Below are 22,169 nucleotides of genomic sequence, written 5' to 3' on the forward strand. Positions count from 1 at the left end.
GGGGGTGGGTGTGAGCGGTGGCTGTGATGTAGATAACGGAGTTTTTCAGGGAGCTTTTCAGCCGCCAGCCTTTCTTCTTAATGGTGTTTGCATAAGCTGATGACAAAAGGATGAGCCCTTATTATCTAGATGTTTATCTTGTTGGCCAAGAGGCGGCCTTGTGTTACTGTTACTTGATGTGTGCGTGTGGACACGCAGCTGTGACTTCAAAGCTGTCTGCATAGACAGTGTTCTCCTTCCGTTAGTCAACAGAAGGGTAGGTGTATGCCCAGAAAAAGTGGAGGTTTTTTTGTTTTAATGTGGAGGACACTTGGTCCTCATGGTTAAAAGCACAGCCGATGGTGTGGTGCGCCCAGGTTGCCTCTGTGTTGTCCTCACTGATTTTACCCCGTGTGCCAGGAGTGGGGGTGGGACGTCCTGGGTCCATGCTCTGCGGTCGGCTAGTTGCTGGCCTGGAGAGTTGCTGTGTGAATTGTCCCCGGTCTCTCCCCACCAGGTTCTCAGGCAGCTCCAGCAGGGCCTGGCGAAATGTTACTCTGTTGCATTTGAGAAAAGCGGAGCCGTGTCTGATGCCAAAATTACCCCCCACACTCTAAATTTCGTCAAGAAGTTGGTGAGCACGTTCGGGGTGGGCCTGGAGAACGTGTCCAACGTCTCGACCATGTTCTCCAGTGCGGCCTCCGAGTCTCTAGCCAGGCGGGCACAGGCCACCGCCCAGGACCCCGTCTTCCAGAAGCTGAAGGGCCAGTTCACAACCGGTGAGTCCCTTCCTGAACTCAGAGAAGGTTCTGTTCACTCTTCTTCCTCTGTCTTTAACAATCAGCTAGTTGTTATTTCCTCGTTTTCGTGAGCATGGTCCTGGCTGAGCTTGCTGTTCTCCGTTTAAGATGCGGACTCCGATCATGAGGTCACTGTGACACTCAGCGGCTCGAGGCTGCACAGACCTTCACTCCAGTGAAGGGTGAAGATGGGGAGCCAGGCTCCGCAGGAGGGGATGGCGGGTGTTAGGAAGAGGAGGGTTTCAGGCTGAACCTACCCTCTCCCATCCCTCCCTCCACTTGGTTTTTGTGGGAAAACTGAACGGTGGGAGGTGAGACAGGCTCAAAGGTACAGGGCTCAATGTGACAAGTAGAGTTCAAATCTATAGTGGATTCAGATGGCAGAAAGACAAGGAGATTGTATCATCATGACTGGCCCCTGGTTTGGGTTCGTGCGTTTTCTGAGACCCCCAGGAGCGTGAATCTTGGCCCCAGCTCTGCGTGATCGGTGGCAGATGAGTCCAAGCTCCTTTGGCCTCAGTCTTTACCTGCCAGACAGGGGCCGTGGTTCCCACAGCGTGAGCACACACAGGCCACCGTGTCCCCTGGGTGCAGGGGATCCTGCCACCCGTGTCCCACCACCACCCCACTGACACAGGAGCCCAGGTGAGCCCCAGTTCTCAGAGCATCTCTCTGGCCGCCTGGGGAACTTCTGCAGGCCTTTATGTCTCCAGTGTCAACCCCTGAGTGATCATCATGGGAAACAAGATTTGCCTGGTCAATTTTCCTGCTAAAAGAAACATTTTAGTTTAATTACTAAATTTTATAACTGTCTCCAGAACATTCTTTCTATACTGATACACTAAGCCATAGAATAATGGTTCACATTGTTAGTTGTTTAAAGCATCTTTTAAGAACTCATATCACAGAGAACACAGCTAGAAATACGTGCTGTGTAGACGAGGTTGAAATCCTGTAAAAGAAAATATTTATCCCACTAATTGCAAAGGATGCTTTGCAGCTACAGCCATGACTTTCTTTTGATCCATGTGAGATACAGCGTGTCTTGCTGTCATTCCAGGCAGCCCCGGGGCCCCGGGTTTCCTCCCCGTGTGGTGTGAGAGGGGCATTAAAGGTAACGCTGGACTCGCCTTAAGGTCGAGGAGCTTCCCCCCGATGCATTCACACCTTGAAGAAGATGCTCTTTGAACAAAAAAATATGAGCCTCCGCACCTTTTTTCACTGAAGCACTTCCATCATCTTAGATTTTTTTTCTTTTTTTTTTTAAAGATTTTATTTATTTATTTCACAGAGAGAGCGAGAGCAGGAACCACAAGCAGGGGGAGTGGGAGAGGGAGAAGCAGGCTTCCCGTGGAGCAGGGAGCCCGACACGGGGCTCAATCCCAGGACCCTGGGATCATGACCCGAGCCAAAGGCAGACGCTTAACGACTGAGCCACCCAGGCGCCCCTAGATTTTTTTCTTCGTGACGTTCACATGATGTGTTTGGTCACTATTCCCTGAAAAAGGAAAAGTCTGAGATGAATTTTATGGAAATTATCCTATTTTACTCAAATGATAGTATGTCTTTATCTTAAAATGTCCGCTCATTAAATCAAATGTAGTCTGAAATAGAGAATTCAGAGTGAGACAAGTCATTTGGATTTTGGTATAAAAAAATAGAAAACCAGAAACTCGAAGGAAGACCGCTATGAGGCTCTGACCCTCTTCCAAGCCTGGGCATTTCATACGTAACTCAGAGCTCCACAGCCCCTCTGGTCCTCCATTCCCAGGAAGGACCGGCTCTGTGTTTCAGCGCCGCGTTCCCGTCCACACAACAGAGAGGACAGTTACCCCACCTCCATCCTCGGGCAGAATCGCCTCTGTTGGCTGCTGACTCCCACCCCAGTAAGGAGGTGGAAGAAGTTCAGAGACAGTACATCACATTTATCCCAGGGAGTGAGGACTTAACGTACATGCAGGAACTTGAACATGAACATGGCAGCCATTTTATTTGCAAAAGCACCAAATTGAGAATGGATGAGCAAAGTGTGCCACATCCATACTCGTGGAGTTAGCGATAGGGCAACCTGGATGAACCTCACATCATGCTGAGCGCAAAAAACCAATCTCGAGGGGCGCCTAGGTGGCTCAGTTGGTTAAGCGACTGCCTTCGGCTCAGGTCATGATCCTGGAGTCCCTGGATCGAGTCCCGCATCGGGCTCCCTGCTTGGCGGGGAGCCTGCTTCTCTCTCTGACCCTCCCCCCTCTCATGTGCTCTCTCTCTCTCTCATTCTTTCTGTCTCAAATAAATAAATAAAATCTTAAAAAAAAAAAAAAGCCAATCTCGAAAGGACATCTACTGCGTGGTCCTTACTTAGGAAACATTTGTAAAATAACGTCAGGATGGAGGTGGAGAATGGGTTAGTGGTGGCCAGGAGTCAGGGATTGAGGGCAGAGGCGGGTGCAGCCATAGGGCTAAGAGGGGGTATCTGTGCTGATGGACAGTTGGGCACCTCGACTGCAGTGCTTCTGGGCGTGCCGAGGTTGCGCTGGCATCCGGATGGCCACGGCCCCTCTGGGCCGCCGTGTGGGTGTTGATGGGGCCTCCGCCGGCCCCTGGTTCCACACACACGTTGTTGACCCCCGCTCACTTTCCCTGCATTTGGCCCTGGCCCAGCCTGCTGCAGCCCTGGAGGGGCGGTGGGGAGGACGCAGTGAGGACTGGGGGCAGGAGTCTGCACCAGGCTCCCCCCACACCACCTGAGTCTGCAGAAGAGCGCCCGCGAGAGGCTCCACAGAGCCTTTCCGCTTGAGTGCTACAGCTCCTGCCACGTCACAGATCCCGGCCCTTGTCAGCGAGGGGACCGCGGCTTCCACGGGCTCCATTTGCAACAGAGAAGGTTCGGCTTATCCTGACCTTCGGGCTCCGGCAAGTTGGAGTAACTCAGAGCCCCTTTGACCCCTGGTGCTCGTCTGTGTGGAGCGGGCGCTTTTTTTAAAGAAGAGCTTTTCAGTTTAATTGACCTTTTAATACCGAGTCTCAGTAAAATCTGAGATATACAGCAATAAGGAGTATTCTAATTGCTTAAATGAAAAGGGCATGGTTTCCATTTTTGTCACTTCAGTGCCTTGCCTTAATTTCTTCTGATGAACTGATTTATAATTTAGTATTTGCCGGGGTTGGTTTCTTTCTCCTTTAGCCTCAAGTTAATTACTGTGTTGGCTTTTGGCACAGGGCCGTGGTTCCCAGGTGTGAGGCATGCTCTCAGGCGGGGCTGCCGGTGGGCGGAGGGCAGTGACCTTCAGGGCTGGCCCAGTGGGCTCCAGGGCCCCTCGGAGGGCTCCGCGGGACCTGTGGTGACTGGGGGTGAGGCTTCCTGCTGGCGGTTCACCCCTTCCCTCCTCCAGTCTGGGGGTTGGTAGACCAGTCACTCAGGTTTCAACTTACACTTTAAAGAGTGACAGGGACTGAGATGTTCTCTGCTCCAGGTTAGAAGATGTAAAATAAAACATGCCTGTTTCCTACCTGGGAGGCTTTTGAGCATGATCTTGTAGTGAATTCCAGATAGCCCAGATGATTAAAACTGTTTTTAATTATATTTTATTTTTTATTTTGAAGATTTTGATTTCAGTGTTCCAGGATCCATGAAGCTTCACAATCTTATTTCTAAGTTGAAAAAGTGGATCAAAATCCTGGAGGCTAAAACCAAGCAGCTTCCAAAGTTCTTCCTCATAGAAGAGAAGTGCCGGTTTTTGAGCAATTTCTCAGCACAGACAGCGGAAGTAGAAATTCCAGGGGAGTTTCTGATGCCCAAGCCGACCCATTATTACATCAAGATTGCTCGGTGAGTGAGCCCAGCGTGGCAGTTAGTCACCAACACACACCGCCCCGGGCGAGCCCGCCGTGGGACAGACCTCAGGGCAGACCTCGTGCAGCCGTCCAGGCTCATTCCCTCCCCCCCCACCGCCATGCTGTCCTTGCCCCTGAAATGGGAGAACGGGAGATTGTGCTCGGATTTCAGGAATCAGGCACTTGAAGGGTCTGTCCTAACTGATGGGTGAAATGTCTTGTTTGAGTCAAGTTTGTGTTTCTTTTGCTTCTAAAAGAACCTTTTCTGAATCCCCACAGAACTGGACAAAGTCACCCAGTCCATAAAACTTCTAAAGCTCAGTATTCAAAACAGAATTGGACAGTTGTAAGATCTATTAGAGTAGATGTTATATCTTACTGTAAATGTCAGAAGTGCTGTAACAAATGGTCATAATCAGACCCAGAAGTCTGCTTCCTCGTGCATCCAGAATCAGGTTTCCTGGTCCTCCAGATGTGACTCCCCTCTGGCCAACCATCCCTGCTCCCTGGCCCACGGGAGGGAGGTGAGGGCGAGGGTGTGTAGTCCTCAAGCTCGCTCCTGGGGCACCTGTCCCCACCCCCCCCACCCCAGTTCTGCAGCTGGGGTGCTCAGAGCCAATCGGCAGCGCTCCTTGAGCTCCTGAAGAGGGACCCCGTGGCTGATCGTTTTAAAACTGCAGCGTCCTCTTCTCTTCTGCGTTTCCCCTCTGCCAGGGGGTCTTCCCCGCATCATAGAAGAGTGTCGTGCCATTCATACCTTGTCAGAGTGGGGGCTGTACCTGCGGGAGTCTGGCCGCGACAACTCCGGATGCCCTTCTTGTAAAGTTCCCTTTTTTCCTCAAAGAAAAGGACTGGAAATTGAGGGCTCGGGGAGCTGGTGTTTCATTGTGTGCCTGCTTGGGTAGGTTTATGCCCAGGGTGGAGATCGTGCAGAAGCACAACACTGCAGCCCGGAGACTCTACATCCGCGGCCACAACGGCAAGATCTACCCGTACCTCGTCATGAACGACGCCTGCCTGACCGAGTCCCGGCGAGAGGAGCGCGTACTGCAGCTGCTCCGTCTGCTGAACCCCTGTCTGGAGAAGAGGAAGGAAACCACAAAGAGGCACTTATTTTTCACAGGTAGGAGAGGTGCCCTTTGGGGTACACGGCCACTCCCATCAGCCTTTGCGGGTTTTCACGTGTGCCGTCTCCTGGGAGCTGAGAGTGCCCCAACGCACACCAAGCAGGAAAGGCTCTGGAATGAGGGCCCTGCTCCCAGAAGAAGCCACTCTCCAGCCGTTAGGCTCCTTGCTGCTAGACAACTGTCTCATGAGTATTGGTTTGGCAAAGGGGCTGCCGTGTCTGCGCCCACAGCTGTTTGTCCCTGCCCGGGAGTCCATCCGTGCTCTGGTGAAACGTGAGCTCATGGGCTCAGCACAGGCCGTGGTGTGAGCATGTTGACAGACTCCTGGAGCTTACACTGCACCGAGTGGCCACGGCCGGAACGTGCCTTCCCGGCGGGAAATGCAGTGCAAGGGAGAGTCGAGAAGCCCCGTGAAGGCCCTAGAAATCTTGGTCACGCGGCGACCAGCAGCCTCTGAGTAAGGGGTTTCCATACCAACTTGTGGGTGATTCGTGAGTGACCCATTTCTGTCTGTAATGGGGGCAGGGGTGAGCTGTCATCCCATTCAGAGAAGAGAACCACTTAAAACAGTTTAGCATCTAATCTCTGAGGTTAGGAGCCCACTGCAATGCACGTTACCTAGTCCCGTATGGAGCTTTCTTCTGACCACTAAGAATCCAACCCATTTTGACCTAAAATCTCTTACCCTTAAGTTCAACATCCCCAAAGTAAGAAGTAGATCTCAAAAACAAGTCCATAGAAAACCGTATGCGTGTTAACATGTATGTAATGGGATTTATAGCGTGGATCACATCTGGGGGTAGTAGATGGTTCTTTGCTTTTTCCAAAGAAACAAACTCTTGGTCAGCATCAAATGACAGTTCAGATAAGTGCCCTCAAGTCACTGGGGAATTTCTTGGTGGGGTGACGTCTTGGCAGCAAGCTAGTAGTCGTGCTTTAACGGACATTAGGCCGAATCCACTCTAGGCTCCTTAGAAGCCAGAATCACACGTGAACGCCCAGCGGGGGTGCAGGCAGTCAGAGCGGCCTAGGGACAGGCTGGTGCTGGCACAGGGACTCCACAGCTTCCGCTGGACCACTCAGCAGCACCCGGGCAGCTTGCTGCTGTGACCCCATGCTGGACAAGCTTGATTTCGCTACCTTCTTTGCTATCTTCAGGAAATTTCTCAGCTCTCTACAAAATATCTTCAACAAAATGTCTTCAGGGGCACCTGGCTGGCTCAGTCGGTAGAGCATATGACTCTTGATCTTGGAGTCATGAGTTCAAGCCCCACACTGGGCATAGAGCTTACTTAGAAAAAAAGTCTTAGTAATATTACCTTGGTCTAATATCTTTAAAGTATTATTTAGTCTGCCAGCAACCCTATGGGGTATGTTTTATACTTTTATTTATAGATGAAGAAACTGAAGTTCATAGACGTCCAGTGACCGTTCCCGAGGTCACATCACTGGGAAAACAGACTTGGGATGTGAGTGCGGGCTGTCTGGCTCCAGGGCGGGCACGCCCGGCACTTTCTAGTTAAGTGCGGTCCCAATGGAGGTTATCAGCATGTGAGGTGAACCGCTTCATAAAAGGCATGTCCAGTGCGAGAGTGGTCATCGGGGTCCCAAATGTGCCTCACTCTCAGTACAGCTCCACGACGTAACTGGGTGGAACGATCAGATTCACTCTGGGAGCTTCCCGTCACTGAACCACAGAACACAGAAAAGGACTGGAGCATTTTCCTAATTTCCCCAAGATGGGGGCCAGCCATGCCGACACTGGAAGGCAGGTTAACGTAACCACACTCGACGGGCACCGTGGAGTGAGGGGGACGATTGAACTCTGCTGATAGAACCCCGGTGAAGGAGGGCCTCTAAAGAGTAAACCGTTGGCAGAGTCTCTAGGTTTTTTGAAGATTGCTTTCTAAAGAATTTCTGTTCCCCTGTGTCTTAATCACAAGGTGATGGCAGCTCAGGCTCCGTCACCCAGGAGGTCGGGCTTCCTGCCATGTGCCGAGTTAGGACTCGGTGTGTGACTTCCGACTTGCCCCGCGTCCTCTGCTCACCAAGGGCTGAGTGAGCTGCTCCGGGGACAGCCCTGGAAGTGGGGTCGAGCGCTGCCCAGGCGTGTTCTCTCGGTCTGCTCCCATTGCCTTCTCCTTTCTCCCCAGTTCCACGCGTGGTGGCGGTGTCCCCACAGATGCGCCTCGTGGAGGACAACCCCTCTTCTCTTTCCCTCGTGGAGATCTACAAGCAGCGCTGTGCCAAGAAGGGCATTGAGCACGACAACCCCATCTCCCGGTACTACGACAGGCTGGCCACGGTGCAGGCACGCGGGACCCAGGCCAGCCACCAGGTACCGAATCGGGGCGGTTGGGAGCGCTAGCTGCCACCTGCAGCCTCGCGGGCAGCCGAGAGGTACCTTTTTCCCTCCTTGGCCTCGTGAGGTGGTAGAAATTAGGTGGCCGCGGACCCTAATGAAGTGACATTTGCTGCAGAGCAACTTCAGGGGAAGCTCATTTGGCGGCCAGACTTGGTCAAAGGGACATGAGGCTATTTATCCACTGCGTAGTCCGTTCATCGGGTTTGCTGCTGGGGCGTTAGGTAACATGCGGTGTCTGTACCGTAAACACTTCCTAAAATACAGAAAGCGGTGAGCGCTGAGACAGGTCGGCCCAACTGTGTCGGGAGGTGAAACTCGCTTGGCAGGGAGCAACAGTGCCTGCCACAGGAGGCCTGGACGGAGGGCCCTCCCTGCCTGCAGATTGCTGCCCTTGGCAGGAAGTAGGGGAGGTGTGGGGTCTGGATGAGGAGGTTTTGTACGGGATCGTGTGCATCACCAAGAGGCAGCTCTCCTGGCCTGCTCCCCAGACGCCACTGTGGTCATTCCTGTGCCTTCCGAGAGGGCCTCGCAGTTTCTGGGCGAGATGCCATGGAGCTGGAAGCTGTGTCCTTGTCTCCATCCGTCCAGGTCTAGCTGGCCCAGCAGGACCCCACGCACACGGTCTCTAAAGCTGAACCATCCATCACCTTCATCAGTCACACTGCTGTTTATAAAACACTAGGGGATCCTCATGTCAGCATTTCAGTTAGTCCGAGACCTGGGAGACTTCGTTTTTAGCAAGATGGAGCCCACAAGGTGCTCGTCTTGCCCGCCTAGGCAGTGTTCAGGGCACAGGCAGGGCCTGAGGCAGTCCAGGCCTTGGGGTCTGGTGCAGCCTCCTGCCTGCGTGCAGTCCCTCTGTGGACAGAGCTTGTGGCCTCCCTTGGGAACTGGCGTCACAGCTTCATCAGGTCCCAGGCCACTGCCTGGTCACTCTGTGGACCAAGGACAGTTCTGACGTGTTTGTGGGAGATGAATGGATCATATTCTTGGCGGCATTTGCCTTTGACTGTGGAAACTGATGATCTCCATTTGTGAGTATTTGCTGACGTGAGGGTCTCCTAGTGTTTTACAGTCGGCCGTGTGACTGATGAAGGTGATGGTTGATTCAGCTTAGAGACCATGTGGGGTCCTGTTGGGCCAGCCTGAGATGCTGGCAACAGTACAGAACGGGCCAGTGTCATGGCCCCTTACTCTTTGTACCCTAGCTTGTTTCCTTACTAACGCTGCGTCTTCATCCTTTGCTTTTTTTTTAATACCTTTATTGAGACATCATTTACTTGCCAGAAAATTCACCCTTTAAAATGTACAGTTCAGGAGTCCCTGAGTGGCTCAGTTGGTTAAGCATCCAGCTCTTGATTTCTGCTCAGATCATGATCTCAGGGTTGATAGATTGAGCCCCACATCAGGCTCCGTGCTGGGTGTGGAGCCTGCTTAAGATTCTGTCTCTCCTTCTCCACCCCCCCAAATACAATAAAATAAAATGTACAATTCAGCGTTTTCAGCATATTCACAGAGTTGTGCAGTTGACACCACCCCAGGGGCGCCTGGCTGTCTCAGTAGAGCGTGTGACTCTTGAACTCAGGGTCAGGAGTTCAAGCCCCACATTGGGCGTGGAGCTTATTTAAGAAAAAAAAATTAAAACATTTTATCACCCCAAAAAGAAGCCTCATACCCATTACCTGTACTCCCTATTCTTCTCTGCCCCCTGACATTGGAAACCACGAATCTTTCGGTCTCATGAATGTGCTTATTCTTCATTATGATACGAAAGGAATTCTACGATAGGTGCTCTTTTTTTTTTTTTTTTTTTAAGATTTTATTTATTTATTTGAGAGAGAGAATGAGATAGAGAGAGAGCATGAGAGGGGGAGGGTCAGAGGGGGAGAGGCAGACTCCCTGCTGAGCAGGGAGCCCGATGCGGGACTTAATCCCAGGACCCTGGGATCATGACCTGAGCCGAAGGCAGTCGCTTAACCAACTGAGCCACCCAGGCGCCCAATAGGTGCTCTTTTGTGGCTCGCTTTCACTTAGCATAACGTTTTCCTGGTTTACCCATTTTATAGCATGTATCAGTAGTCTGTTCCTTTTTATTGCTTAATAATATCCTCTTGTGTGACTATACCACGTTTAATTTATCTGTTTGTCTGTTGATGGGCTTTTGGATTATTTATACTTTTTGACTTATGACCAGTGCTAATGACCGTGAACATTCGTGTGTATATTTTTGTGTAGACGTATGTTTTCGTTTCTCTTGGACATATACCTAGGAGTAGAATTGATGGGTCACGTGGTAAGTTTTATGTTAAACATTATATCAACTGCCAAACTGTTTTCCCAGGTGACTGCAGTGTATGAGGGTTCTCTTTTCTCTGCGTTCTTGCCAGCAGTTATTATTCTTTTCGGTTATAGTCATTCTCCTTCATTTTGGTTGATAACAAGTGATACTGAGCAGCTTTTCATGTGCTAATTGGCTATTTGCATATTTTCTTTGGAGAATGTCTATTCAAGTTCTTTGCTCATTTTTAAATTACATGATTTGTTTTTCTATTATTGATTCTAAGAATTCGTTGTATGTTCTGGATGTAAGTGATTTCACTTTATTTACTGTGTATTGGCTATGTTTTTCTGTTACTTCGCTTTTCTCATGATTTTTTGTTGAGAAATTGATATTTTTAATAATAGGTGACAACTCTAGAAATCAGATAATTTTCCCCAAGGCTTGTTATTGTTGCTGTTTGTTTAGTGACTTTCCTGGACTAATTTGTAAAGTCTGTTTTTGTCATGTGCAGCCATTGAAATCTCTGCTCAGCTAGCTAATGATTTGACAGAGATTTTCTTAAATTCCTTGAAGCAGTACGTCTTCCCCCTTTTTGAGGGCCTCTGTTTGTGTGGTGGGGGGGTGCCTTCAACATATCCAAGTAATTTACATCTCTGCCTTAGCTTTCACTTCCTGTTTATGTAGTCTCACGGTCAACCACATGTGAGAGCATAGGGCTTTCTGAGGTTTCTCATGAGCATACAAGTGATCTTCTAGATTCTTAGGAATATGTTGAAGCTCTTCAAAGCCTCTTGTGGTCGTCTCATTCCCTAGCTCTTCCTCTTGTTTGCCCTCATCTTTTGTGCTCCAGCTGGTATCACTGCCTTGGGCATCTGCAGCATTAAATGGTTGTCACTGATTGTTTTCAGCAAATGCTCTTCAGTTGAAATGGGATGCTCCTCACTGACTGAACTCTTGAGTTCAGTCCAACAGACAAGCCCAATGAATGGGGCTTTTTTTAGGAAGCGACCAGTTAAATAGTGATAATTCTCTGGAGATGAGGTTTTGGGGGGCTCACTAAACACATTTGCCCATGCCAGTGGCTGTTAGGCTGCCGGTTTCTACAGCTGCCATGGTTGCAAAGTTGTTGGTTTTCAAGGCCAGTGTGGAGGTGGGTTAAAGGGGAGGGGAATAGTGTAATTAAACTGCTACAAAGCTCACTGTCACTAAGATTCAGCCTTTCTTTCTTGACTAAAAGCTACTCAGATTGTTGTAAGCCTTTAATTTCCAGAATTTAAAAAATTTTCCAAAGTTTCTATGAAAATGTTTTGTTTGGTTTTTTTTTTAAGTTTATTTTTATGATTTGTGCTAGTGTTCTTGATGGTCTGCGTGGTTCTTGGTTGCTTAGGGCCTGCATTCTAGTGGCTTCTCTGTGGGTAGAACTTAGCCCAGAATAGACCTTGTGCCTTTACCATTTGGTCTCACAAGAACGAAATTAACTCTAGTTAAAGTTTTTACTGAGACTGCCTCTGAATTTGTGGTGTTTGAAACACTGAAATTCAGTGTGAAGTGTTGTGTAACATCTGCTCTGCTTTAAGAAACTAGCTCCTTCAGTTTATAAGACTTTTGTTTTTAGTAGTCTTAGGTGTGAAGTGTTGGTATCCAACTATTCGTTTGTTCTTTTTGTAAAGTGGTCTAGTATATTCTGTAGTTAACAAGTTACAGTATTCGGATTTTATCTAAATTCTTGGTAAAACAAATACCACACATCGTGCAGCTAAGGCTTTTATTCGATGGCTCTCTTGTTGCTTTAAGCATACGACCTGAGCCCTAGAGGAAAATTGACATCCCCTTGTTTAGTCAAACGACATCACATATGTATTTGTCAACAGAATTCACTCTGTTGGTGCCAAGTAAGTACAAAATTACAATTGGAGAGTTTTCCTTTTGAAAAAAAACAAGTTTGAGGGAAGCTATGGTGGAGTGATATATCATTTCAGGTCCTTCGAGACATCCTCAAAGAAGTTCAGAGTAACATGGTGCCACGCAGCATGCTGAAAGAGTGGGCTCTGCACACGTTCCCCAACGCCACGGACTACTGGACGTTCCGGAAGATGTTCACCATCCAGCTTGCACTCATTGGCTTTGCAGAATTCGTCTTGCATTTGAATAGACTCAACCCCGAGATGTTACAGATCGCTCAGGTAATTGGGTGTCACCAGGCAGAGCCTCTCCTTCAGCGTCTGCATCGTGCTGTGTGAGTTCTGAGACCGTCTCCTTCTGGTGTTTAGGACACTGGCAAACTGAATGTGGCCTACTTTCGGTTTGATATAAATGACGCAACCGGAGACTTGGATGCCAACCGCCCCGTCCCTTTCCGCCTCACCCCCAACATTTCCGAATTCCTGACCACCATCGGCGTCTCCGGCCCGTTGACGGCCTCCATGATCGCCGTGGCCCGGTGCTTCGCCCAGCCCAACTTCAAGGTAGGCCACGATGGCTGGTGCACCGCACACGGGGTCGCTCAAACACCGCACGGCCTACAGGCTGCTGGTCGGCTAGTAAGCGGGGAGAAAGCCTGTTGTTGCTGCGCAATTCAAGCTGCTGCTTTCTGGAAAAAGTGTTTCAAAATGTTTGTTGTCTGAAAGCATTTAGGATGTTGAGGAACCAGTTTTACACAAAGGACTTGGAAGCCTCTATTGGATGATTTTCCCAGCGATGACTGTTGCTCGTCGGTTTTGTTTACTTGGTTTCATAGCTGCCTTCCGTTTTGCGTGTATATAAATCTTTCCGCTATAAAAGGGTGGAAGACGGGCGCCTGGCTGGCTCCGTGAGTAGAGCTTGCGACCCCTGATCTCCGGGTGGCGAGTTCGAGCCCCGCGCTGGGCATGGAGGTTACTTAAAAATAAAAGGGCAGAGGTGTTGTCCGCAGGATGGCGCCCATCTTACTCGCACTGTGGTTACGGGGCCTTACACTCCTGGAAGCAATCATAGGGCAGTCCTTAGAATGGCATCTATTTGGAAACTAAAAAGAATGAAGGCGGCTCCCCATATTTCAAAGGCCTGTTACAACTTGGATAATGCCATGCATTCCTCTTTGTGTAGACAGTGCAGCGTAGATGGGAAGGAATCAGACTGTCTCCAAACTCTGGACCCAAATTTCCTAACAGCCTAAATGTAGAGAATGCCTGTAGGTTGGCTAAAACGTAGACCATTTTGTATGGGAATCTCTTCTAAAAATACGTTTGGGAGGCTCTATTACTATGCCCTGTGTATAAATGGGGAAACTGAGGCACAGAGGGCGAAGTAACTCTTCCAAGGCCACCCAGGCCAGAAGTGGTGGAGCTGGGGCTAGAACCCAGAGTCTGCTGTGGCCACGCGGAGGCCCAGGGTGGCTCTCCTTGGCCCGAGAAACAGGTCGTGTGACAGCCACATGCCTTGCGTCCTTGACTCCTTCCTGTCTCACCCCAAATGTGACCTCGTCACCAGCAACCCCGCCCTCCCCCAGAACCGCTCCAAGCCCGGCTCAGCTGCTGTTTCTGCTCAGTGCCCATCACCACAGGGAATGTCGGGCATGTCTTTGTCAGGAGCAAAGCCCCCTAAGGGCAAGGGGCTGTTGGGGTTTCTGTTTTGTTCACTCTTGGCTGCAGTGCCGGGAACAGGCCCTCGACAGGTGCTCAGATGCGTGAAGTGAAGCAGACATTTGGCACCGGGAAGCAGTGTGTCAGCAGCAGGTGCCATGGGACACGCGTGCCCTGCTCAGACCAAAAAGCTGTGCCTTGTGGCCAGCCACTGCTGGACCCCAGGCGGCTTCCCTGGTGCATCGACGAGGCCCTGGGCACTGTGGCCCGCTGTGGCCAGGCCCAGCCTCGTCAGGAAGCCGCCCCCCCGGGTTGTGCTTGGATCAGCCAGCACCATTTTCTTCTCTCCTCTTGCAGGTGGATGGAATTCTGAAAACGGTGCTTCGGGACGAGATCATCGCTTGGCACAAAAAAACGCAGGAGGACACTTCCTCTCCACTCTCGGCCGCTGGGCAGCCTGAGAACATGGACAGCCAGCAGCTGGTGTCCCTGGTGCAGAAAGCGGTCACGGCCATCATGACCCGCCTGCACAACCTGGCCCAGTTCGAAGGCGGGGAGAGCAAAGTGAACACGCTGGTGGCCGCCGCCAACAGCCTGGACAACCTGTGCCGCATGGACCCCGCCTGGCACCCCTGGCTGTGAGGGCCCTCGGCCTGGGCTCCGCGTGGCAGCGGGAGACGTGGCCCGGGCCGTCAGCAAGGGCAGAGCGCAGACGTCCGAGCTGCTGCGGTCCCCTTCCAGAAACCAGGATTCCCCGGCCTGGAATTGCTTCCTGGATTTTTTACCGTGTTTCTCCCTCTGTGTGAATGTACAGCTTCAATTGTAGAAGACGGTTCTCTGTCGTCCATTTTTAACTCAGAAGTAACACCTCACAGGAGCTTTGTGCTTTTGTACAGACTTTATAACAGATGTACGGAAAACCCACTTTGTTAGAGAAACAGGAAATTATGAGCAAATCGTGCTGGCTTTTCTCTCAGCACCAACTTCTGTGCTGTATGGAACCGGCTCTGGGGGCTCAGCGAGCGGCTGACGCGGGTCAGCAAGGCCTCCCTCGCCCCGTGGGAACGCCTGTCCTGTGTGTGTGGGGTCAGACTCCACTGGGAGAGCGTGAGCTCTGGGAGCGGCAGGGGAACGGTACGCTTTTCATCGGCTGGTTCTTGGGCGCCTTCGACACGTTTACTGTCACTGTACTTGGAAAAAAAAACACTTTTTTCCGGCCTAATTTAAAAAGAAAACAGCCACAAAAGTTTGTCGGTTCACTCCAGTCTGTTATGTTCACGTTTTTATAAATAGGAGCTTTGAGAATGTTCTATCTAAATTTGTACAGTGTGATTTTTTTAGAATAAATATTTTATAAAAGGACGTGTCATCCCTTAATGTGTGTGGAAATGCTTGTTTCTGTGAGGTGTTCCCTCAGCCCCTCGGGGACCGAGCCCCGGGCCTGGCAGGAGCCACACTCGGTGGTTCTCTGGTGACGAGCAGATGACACCTGGGAAGGGTCTCAGCTTGCAACTTCTGCGATGGTGACGAGGAAGGCTGGTCCCGACTCTGACGGTAGGAAACACGCCCTCGCATCTGGTCCCTTGGGCTTGGTTTCCCCACCTTGGGGCTGCTGCCGGCTCACCGGTCCTGGGAGGTAGGTGGTCCCTGAGCCCTGAAGGGGGGGCTCTCCACAGAGAAGGGGTCCCCAGCTCAGAGAGGGGGAGTCAGCTGCGGAACCCGGGGGTGGCAGACTCGTGTGGTCAGTGTTTGGAGGGAGGCTGGCGTACGGAGGGCCCCGGGCTCTGGGCCAGGCTCGCTCACACCACGCCCTCGGCACTGCCCCGCTTTCTAGGAAAACCAGCCTTGGAACAGCGAGGGCAGAAGAGTGTTCCTCAGTGGAGCTCCTGCCCCTTCTGCGCTCCATCCGTAAGTGGGAAGGTCGGGCACCTGGAGCGGGGAGGCCAGAGACCGGGTCTGTTTATGGGGGCCCCCCATGGCGTGTGCCCCAGGTTCCCCAAGCATGTTGCAAGGTAAGTACTGTTATTAGACACTTAACTTTTATTATGGGAAAATATACATAAAATTCACCATTTTAACCATTTCTAAGCGTCCAGCATTCACATGCTCGTGTAACCCCCACCACCCTCCGTTCTCCAGAATTTTTTTTCATCTTCCCGAAAGGACACTCTGCCTCCATTAAACACAAGCCTTCCCCCCCTTCCCCCGCCGCCGCCGGCGGTTTCTGCTTCTGCTTTGTGTCCCGTGGATGTGTCTACTCTGGGAGTTTCCTGTAAGTAGTGCCGTCTGGTACTTGTCCGGTGGTGCTCGGCGTGCTTCCCCCAGCATCCATCCTCAGGGCGCGTCTGTGTTACAGCCTGTGAGAGCGTTTCCTTCCTTCCTGTGTTGCATCTGTATGCGGCGTCTTGTTCATCTTCTCACCCATCGACGGAGCGCTTTTGGTTATTGTGGATGACGCTGCGTGATCACGGGCCTGCCAGCATCTGTTGGACTCGAGCGCTCGGTTCTTCGGGAACAGGCACAGAAGTGGAGTTGCTGCATCATGTCATTCTGTGTTGAATTTTTTGAAGGACTGCCATGCAGTTTCCCCCAGCAACTGCACCATTTTACACCCTGGCCAGTGGTGTAAACGGGTTCCAATTTCTCCACATCCTGGTCAACGCTTGTTTCCTTTCTTTGTTGTAACAACCATCCGAATGGGGGCAGGGTGGCGTCCGTCTCATTGAGGTTTGTGTTTGCATTTTCCTTGTGATGAGTGATTTTGACGATCTTTCCATGAGCTTACTGACCATTTGGAGAAACATCTATTCATATCTTCTGTCCATTTCTTAACTGGGTTGTTGGATTTTTTTTAAGTTACGAACTGGATTATGAACCCACCATGAGCTGGTGCAGAAATTCTTGCCCATCAGTAGAAAGATGTTATATATTCTGGACACTAGCCTCTTACAGGATTTACACCTACTTCTGGGATTTACACACACTTTCTCCCATTTTGTGGGCAGCCCTTTCATACTCTTGATAGTGCCCCTTTCACGCATAAGTTCTACACTTTGATGTAGCCCAGTTTATCTAGTTTTCTTTTGTTGCCATATCCAAGGAATCATTGCCAAACCCAGTGTCACGAAGCTTTTCCCCTAGGTTTTCTCTAAGACTTTTATAGTTTTGTTCTGTTTAAATCTTTGGTCCATAAGGTAGGGAGGTTCAAACTCATTCTTTGGCATGTGGATACCAGTTTTTCAAGTGCCATTTGTTCCCAAGTGCCATCCTCCGCGGAATGGTCGATTTGACCATACATGAGGGGTTTATGGGTTCTCCATTCTTTTCCGTTGGTCTACACGTCCATCTTACTTATTTTTTAAGCATTCATTCGTTCGTTCATTCTAGTAATCTCCATACCCAATGTGGGGCTCGAACTTAAGACCCTGAGATCAAGAGTTGTATGCTCTTCCAACTAAGCCGGCCAGGTGCCCCCTACATATGTCTGTCTTTATGTCAGTACCAAGCTACGTTTATGATTATAGCTTTGGTGTGTGTTTTGAAATCAGGAAGTGTGAGGTCTCCAACATTGTTCTTTTTCAAGATTGTTCTGGCTGGTTGGGGGCCTGGTCCCTGAGATTCCCTATGAATTTTCAGGGGGATTTTTCTGGTTTTGCCAAAGTGTTGTTAGATTTTTGCAGGGGTTGCATTGAATCTGGAGATCCTTTTGGACAGTAAAGACATCTTAGCAATATTGTGTCCCAATCCGTGAACCCAGAATGTCTTTCCATTTCTTTTGTGTCTTCTTCAATTTTTCGTTTTGTAATTTTATAGTTTTGAGTGTACAAGTGTTTCATTTTGCTGGTGAAGTTTATTCCTGTTCTTCTTGATGCTGCTACAAATGGAACCATTTCTTAACTTCATCTTTGGGTTGCTCATTGTTCACCTACAGAAACACAACTGATTTCTGCGTGTTTATATCGTATCCCGCAGCTTCACTGAATTCGTTTTTTAGTTCAGACGGTCTTTTTGTTTGTTTTTATCAGGAAGAAAAGACATTTAAGATAGTGTTGGCATAAATTCTCTTAGGGGGAAAACCATTTTAGTTGTTGGACAAACATGGTAAAAAGCCTGACAAGCTAGGAGGCTTTAGTTTAGTTTCTTGAAAATAAGAACTGACTAAAGGTTCTCTGAAAGGCTTCACTTTAAAAAAGATCGTGGGAGGTAAAAGATGTGAGTTGGGTCTCAAGGAAATGGTGGAGCTCAAGAAGCCTGGAGGAAGATGGGGGAGGAAGTGTGGAGGAAGACAGCTTGCAAAGGTGGTGGGGGTACTTTGGGAGGGGAAACGAGTATTTTGATGGACACATGGGCCACCCCTGGTTAATGAACCAGCTAATGAGGGATGGGGAGAGTAGGGGGAAAACCAGGGATAACAAACACTGGATTATGAACCCACCGTGAGCTGGTGCAGAAATTCTTGCCCATCAGTAGAAAGATGAGAAAAATCGATGCACCAAAGTGAGGTTCATAAAGGACAATCAATGAGTCTTATCATGAAAAGTTTTGCTATTAAAATGTCCTTGAAATCCTAGTGATAGGTTATTAATTTTTTTAATGTTATCTTTGACAAACTAAAAAATTAATCACTATATACCAGTCTCAGTTCTGGTCAGTATGTTTTCCTGGTCTGTAAGACAGAAGAGTTTGGGAAATACTAAACAAGCCATAATTCTATGGGATTCTGTATAATCGTGTAAGATAGTTCTTACCTTTAGCTTATTTTTAATTCCAAAAGTTAATGATGAGTCCAAAAAAAAAAAAAAGTGGACCTACATCGTGCATAGATAATAGATGTAGAATCTTAAAACTCTACCAAATATAATTCAGGACTATTTTGACTGCTACACCTCATGAATGTAGTGATAAAATTTTTTGTGTGTTTCTGGATAACATGCATTGTTTTTAGTGAATTATCAAGAGTTACCATATTCCTCTCGGACGTATCAGAGTCTGTGTTCAAACACACATCACCTACGTCAGAGGCCTACAGCGGTAACTTCCATTTCTCCCCTCCCTTCCTCTGTGCTGTAGACATCATCCTTTTTACTTCTGTATATGCTAACTTCACAACACAGTATTACTTTTACACTAGACCATATTTTCTTTCTTATGTATGTATGAAAGCAAGTAACCTCCACACCCAACGTGGGGCTCGAACTCATGACCCCGAGATCAAGAGTTGCACGCTCCATCGACTGAGCCAGCCAGGCGCCCCTGGACCACACTCTCTTAACTGAAGTAGTATTGTTCCCTTGTTTGGGGGACTGATTTGATAAAAATGCCTAAAAGGCTCCTTAGGAAGGTGGTATGTATTTGTTTTTTAGTCCTAACAGTTTTTTGGTATGTATTTTCTTAGGTTTTTCTATATATGAGATTGTGTCGGATGGTGTTCTGTATGTGTCCGTTAGGTGCGATTGGTTTACAGTGTCATTCAAGTCCCCTTTTCAATCCTGAACTTCAGGCTGCTGCTTCTGTGTATTACTGAGAGCGGAGTATTAGACTCTCCCACGATTACTGTCAGTGTTTGCTTAAGATGTTTCGGAGCTCTGATGTCTGATGCATATATATTTGTAACTCTCCGATCTTCTTGGTGAACTGACCTTTTGGTTATATGATGCCGTTCTCTGTCTCTTGAGTAGTTTCTGTCCTGAAGTTTATTTTGTCTTACATCAGTCTAGCTACCCCTGTTCTCCTGTCATTACGCTTGCACAGAATACCTTCCTCCATCCTTTTACTTTCAAGCCACATGCGTCCTTATATCTAAAGTGAGTCTCGTGTGGACGGCATCCGGATGGACCCTGCTTTTCTGTCCATTCTGCCAATCTGTGTCTTTTGATTATGGAGTTTAAATTCATTTACATTTTCTTTTTAATTTTATTAAGTAATCTCTATGCCCAACATGGGCCTCAAACTCATGACCCCAAGGTGAAGAGTTGCATGCTCTTCCAACTGAGCCAGTCAGGCGCCCCTAATTCGTTTACATTTAAACTAAGTACTGATTGGAGACGACTTACTTTTGCCATTTTATTTGTTTTCTGTGTCTTACAGCCTTCTCCCTTCTCCTTTCCTCCATTACTGCCTTCCTTTGTGTTCAGGTGATTTTTTTTTTTCTGTAGGGACATTTTGGTTCCTTTCTCATTTGCTTTTGTGTATATCCTACAGGTATTTTATTTGTGGTTACCATGTTTTCTTTTTTCTGCCTTGTGATCTTTTGTTGAATATTGGGCATTTGAAAAATGTCCCAGGTCTTGTAGACCATTTCTGTGCAGAGGAAGACTTTCGCTGGGTGGCCCCGTTTGGAGGCTTAAGGGGACCTGGCTGCCCTTCCCCCAAACCATGCCATGCCACACCAGGGAGGGAGTGGGGCGGGGGCAAGGGTGAGTGAAAACACTTTGAAATTTCCTATCATTGCGAATGTGGCTTTTTCTTGACTGGGCATTTGCTTGCTTGCTGTAGATGTTTGTAGATGGTATTTCAGCCAGTCTGGAGTTGTCTACTGCGTCTGTGGGGGGTGGGGGGTGGGGGCCCGGAGCTTCCTAGTCCTCCATCTTGACTGATGTCACTGTCTAGGCCTTTCATTTAAATGTTATATTTTATTGAGTTATAGTTGACAAAAGTGTAAATTAAAAATTTTTTAAATGAGGGGCACCTGGATGGCTCGTCGTTGAGCAACTGCCTTCGGCTCAGGTCATGATCCAGGGGTCCTGGGATCGAGCCCCGCATCGGGCTCCCTGCTCCGTGGGAAGCCTGCTTCTCCCTCTCCCACTCCCCCTGCTTGTGTTCCCTCTCTCACTGTGTCTCTCTCTGTCAAATAAATAAAATCTTAAAATTTTTTTAAATGAAAACTCATTTATACAAATACATTAGTCTTAAAAACTAGACGAAATCCAGCCCTTGATTTACAGAAATGAACTCTGAAATCCTCAAGTACTCTCAGCACAAGTCCCCTAGTGAGTGACCTGGCACCAACCAAAATCTGTCCTCCACCCTCACGTTCTCTAGACCCAGAAAAAAGGAAACAGATTCACTTTTTTTTTTTTTAAGATTTTATTTATTTGACATAGAGCAGGAACACAAGGGGGGGTGGGAGAGGGAGAAGCAGGCTTCCTGCTGAGCGGGGAGCCCGATGCGGGGCTCGATCCCAGGACCCTGGGACCATGACCTGAGCCGAAGGCAGACGCTTAACGACTGAGCCACCCAGGCGCCCCCCACTCTCTTTTTTAAAAGATTTTATTTATTCATTTGAGAGTGAAAGAGAGACGAGCAGGGGGAGGGGCAGAGGGAGAGGGAGAAGCAGGCCCCCTGCTGAGCAGGGAGTCCGACATGGGGCTTGATCCCAGGATCCTGGGATCATGACCTGAGCCGAAGGCAGGCTTAACCGACTGAGCTGCCCAGGTGCCCCAAGATTCACTTTTACGTCAAATATAACTGTAAAGGAAGCCCCAAAGGATTGTAAATAACAGCAATAAAACCAAGAGAAAAGTTGTCAAAATTGTCTTAGAAATTATTGCTTTATTAATGGATTATTTTAACAGACTTAGTAACAACAAAAATTATGTATTAACACTACCCACAAATAGGATGAAGTGGAATCATTTAAGTTATAAGATTCACATTCAAATATTCTTCAGTTATTTAATCATTATTTTAAGAATAATTTCATCAAGATTCTAATTTGAACCACTGTATAATCTCTGAACTAAACGCAATAAAGCTAAAGGAGAAAAAAACTCAAAGTTACTTTAGTGCAGAGATAAAGCTATCTAGGTAAGGTTCGGGATCGTCCAGCTGCCACATCAGAAGGCAAGTCACTACCTCAGACTGTGGACGGAGGTGGAAGCCAGCATCTGGTGTAGACATTTCTGTTGTCAGTGGAGTATGTGTTGGGCCAACAAAGACCACTGGAGGAGAGAGTTCCTGGAGGGCAGCGTCCTTGTTTTCCTGAATGTAGGGAAGGACAGGTGCTCTTAGGCTCGGTCCCTGGGACCTCTTGGGCCTGGGTAACATCTGAGTCCGAGGGGAAGACCAGCATCTCGGCCTGTGGTTCCGGGTAGGTGAGTGTCCGAGCATCGGGGTCTGCCCGTCCATCAGGACGATGGACACACTCGGTGGAGGGTCCCCTCTCCAGAGGGCCTGAGTCTCTGGGGAACGTGGTCGCACCCTGGGTCCCTGTATCATCACAGCTCC

General features: G+C 48.9%; 1 protein-coding gene and 1 long non-coding RNA gene across 9 annotated transcripts in view; both read left to right on the forward strand.

The window, feature by feature from the left end:
• The window catches only part of TRRAP (transformation/transcription domain associated protein), a 112,216-nt gene extending 96,911 nt beyond the window's left edge, over positions 1-15,305 (forward strand). For all 8 annotated transcript variants that reach the window (XM_081819309.1, XM_081819312.1, XM_081819310.1 and 5 more), the window contains 7 exons: positions 497-758; positions 4,380-4,605; positions 5,516-5,733; positions 7,891-8,075; positions 12,363-12,566; positions 12,654-12,848; positions 14,301-15,305. In XM_081819309.1, the coding sequence (XP_081675435.1) occupies positions 497-758; positions 4,380-4,605; positions 5,516-5,733; positions 7,891-8,075; positions 12,363-12,566; positions 12,654-12,848; positions 14,301-14,585 (1,575 nt within the window). In that variant the 3' untranslated portion in view covers positions 14,586-15,305. The remainder of the gene's footprint in view (positions 1-496; positions 759-4,379; positions 4,606-5,515; positions 5,734-7,890; positions 8,076-12,362; positions 12,567-12,653; positions 12,849-14,300) is intronic.
• LOC145721490 (uncharacterized) lies at positions 8,083-12,106 on the forward strand. Its single transcript, XR_014145189.1, has 2 exons — positions 8,083-9,890; positions 10,108-12,106. It is a non-coding gene; the product is annotated as an uncharacterized LOC145721490 (long non-coding RNA).
• Positions 15,306-22,169: the final 6,864 nt, after the last annotated feature.

This window comes from Leptonychotes weddellii, chromosome 5 (assembly GCF_054177405.1).
Source record: "Leptonychotes weddellii isolate Sample4059 chromosome 5, ASM5417740v2, whole genome shotgun sequence".
Taxonomy (NCBI): domain Eukaryota; kingdom Metazoa; phylum Chordata; class Mammalia; order Carnivora; family Phocidae; genus Leptonychotes; species Leptonychotes weddellii.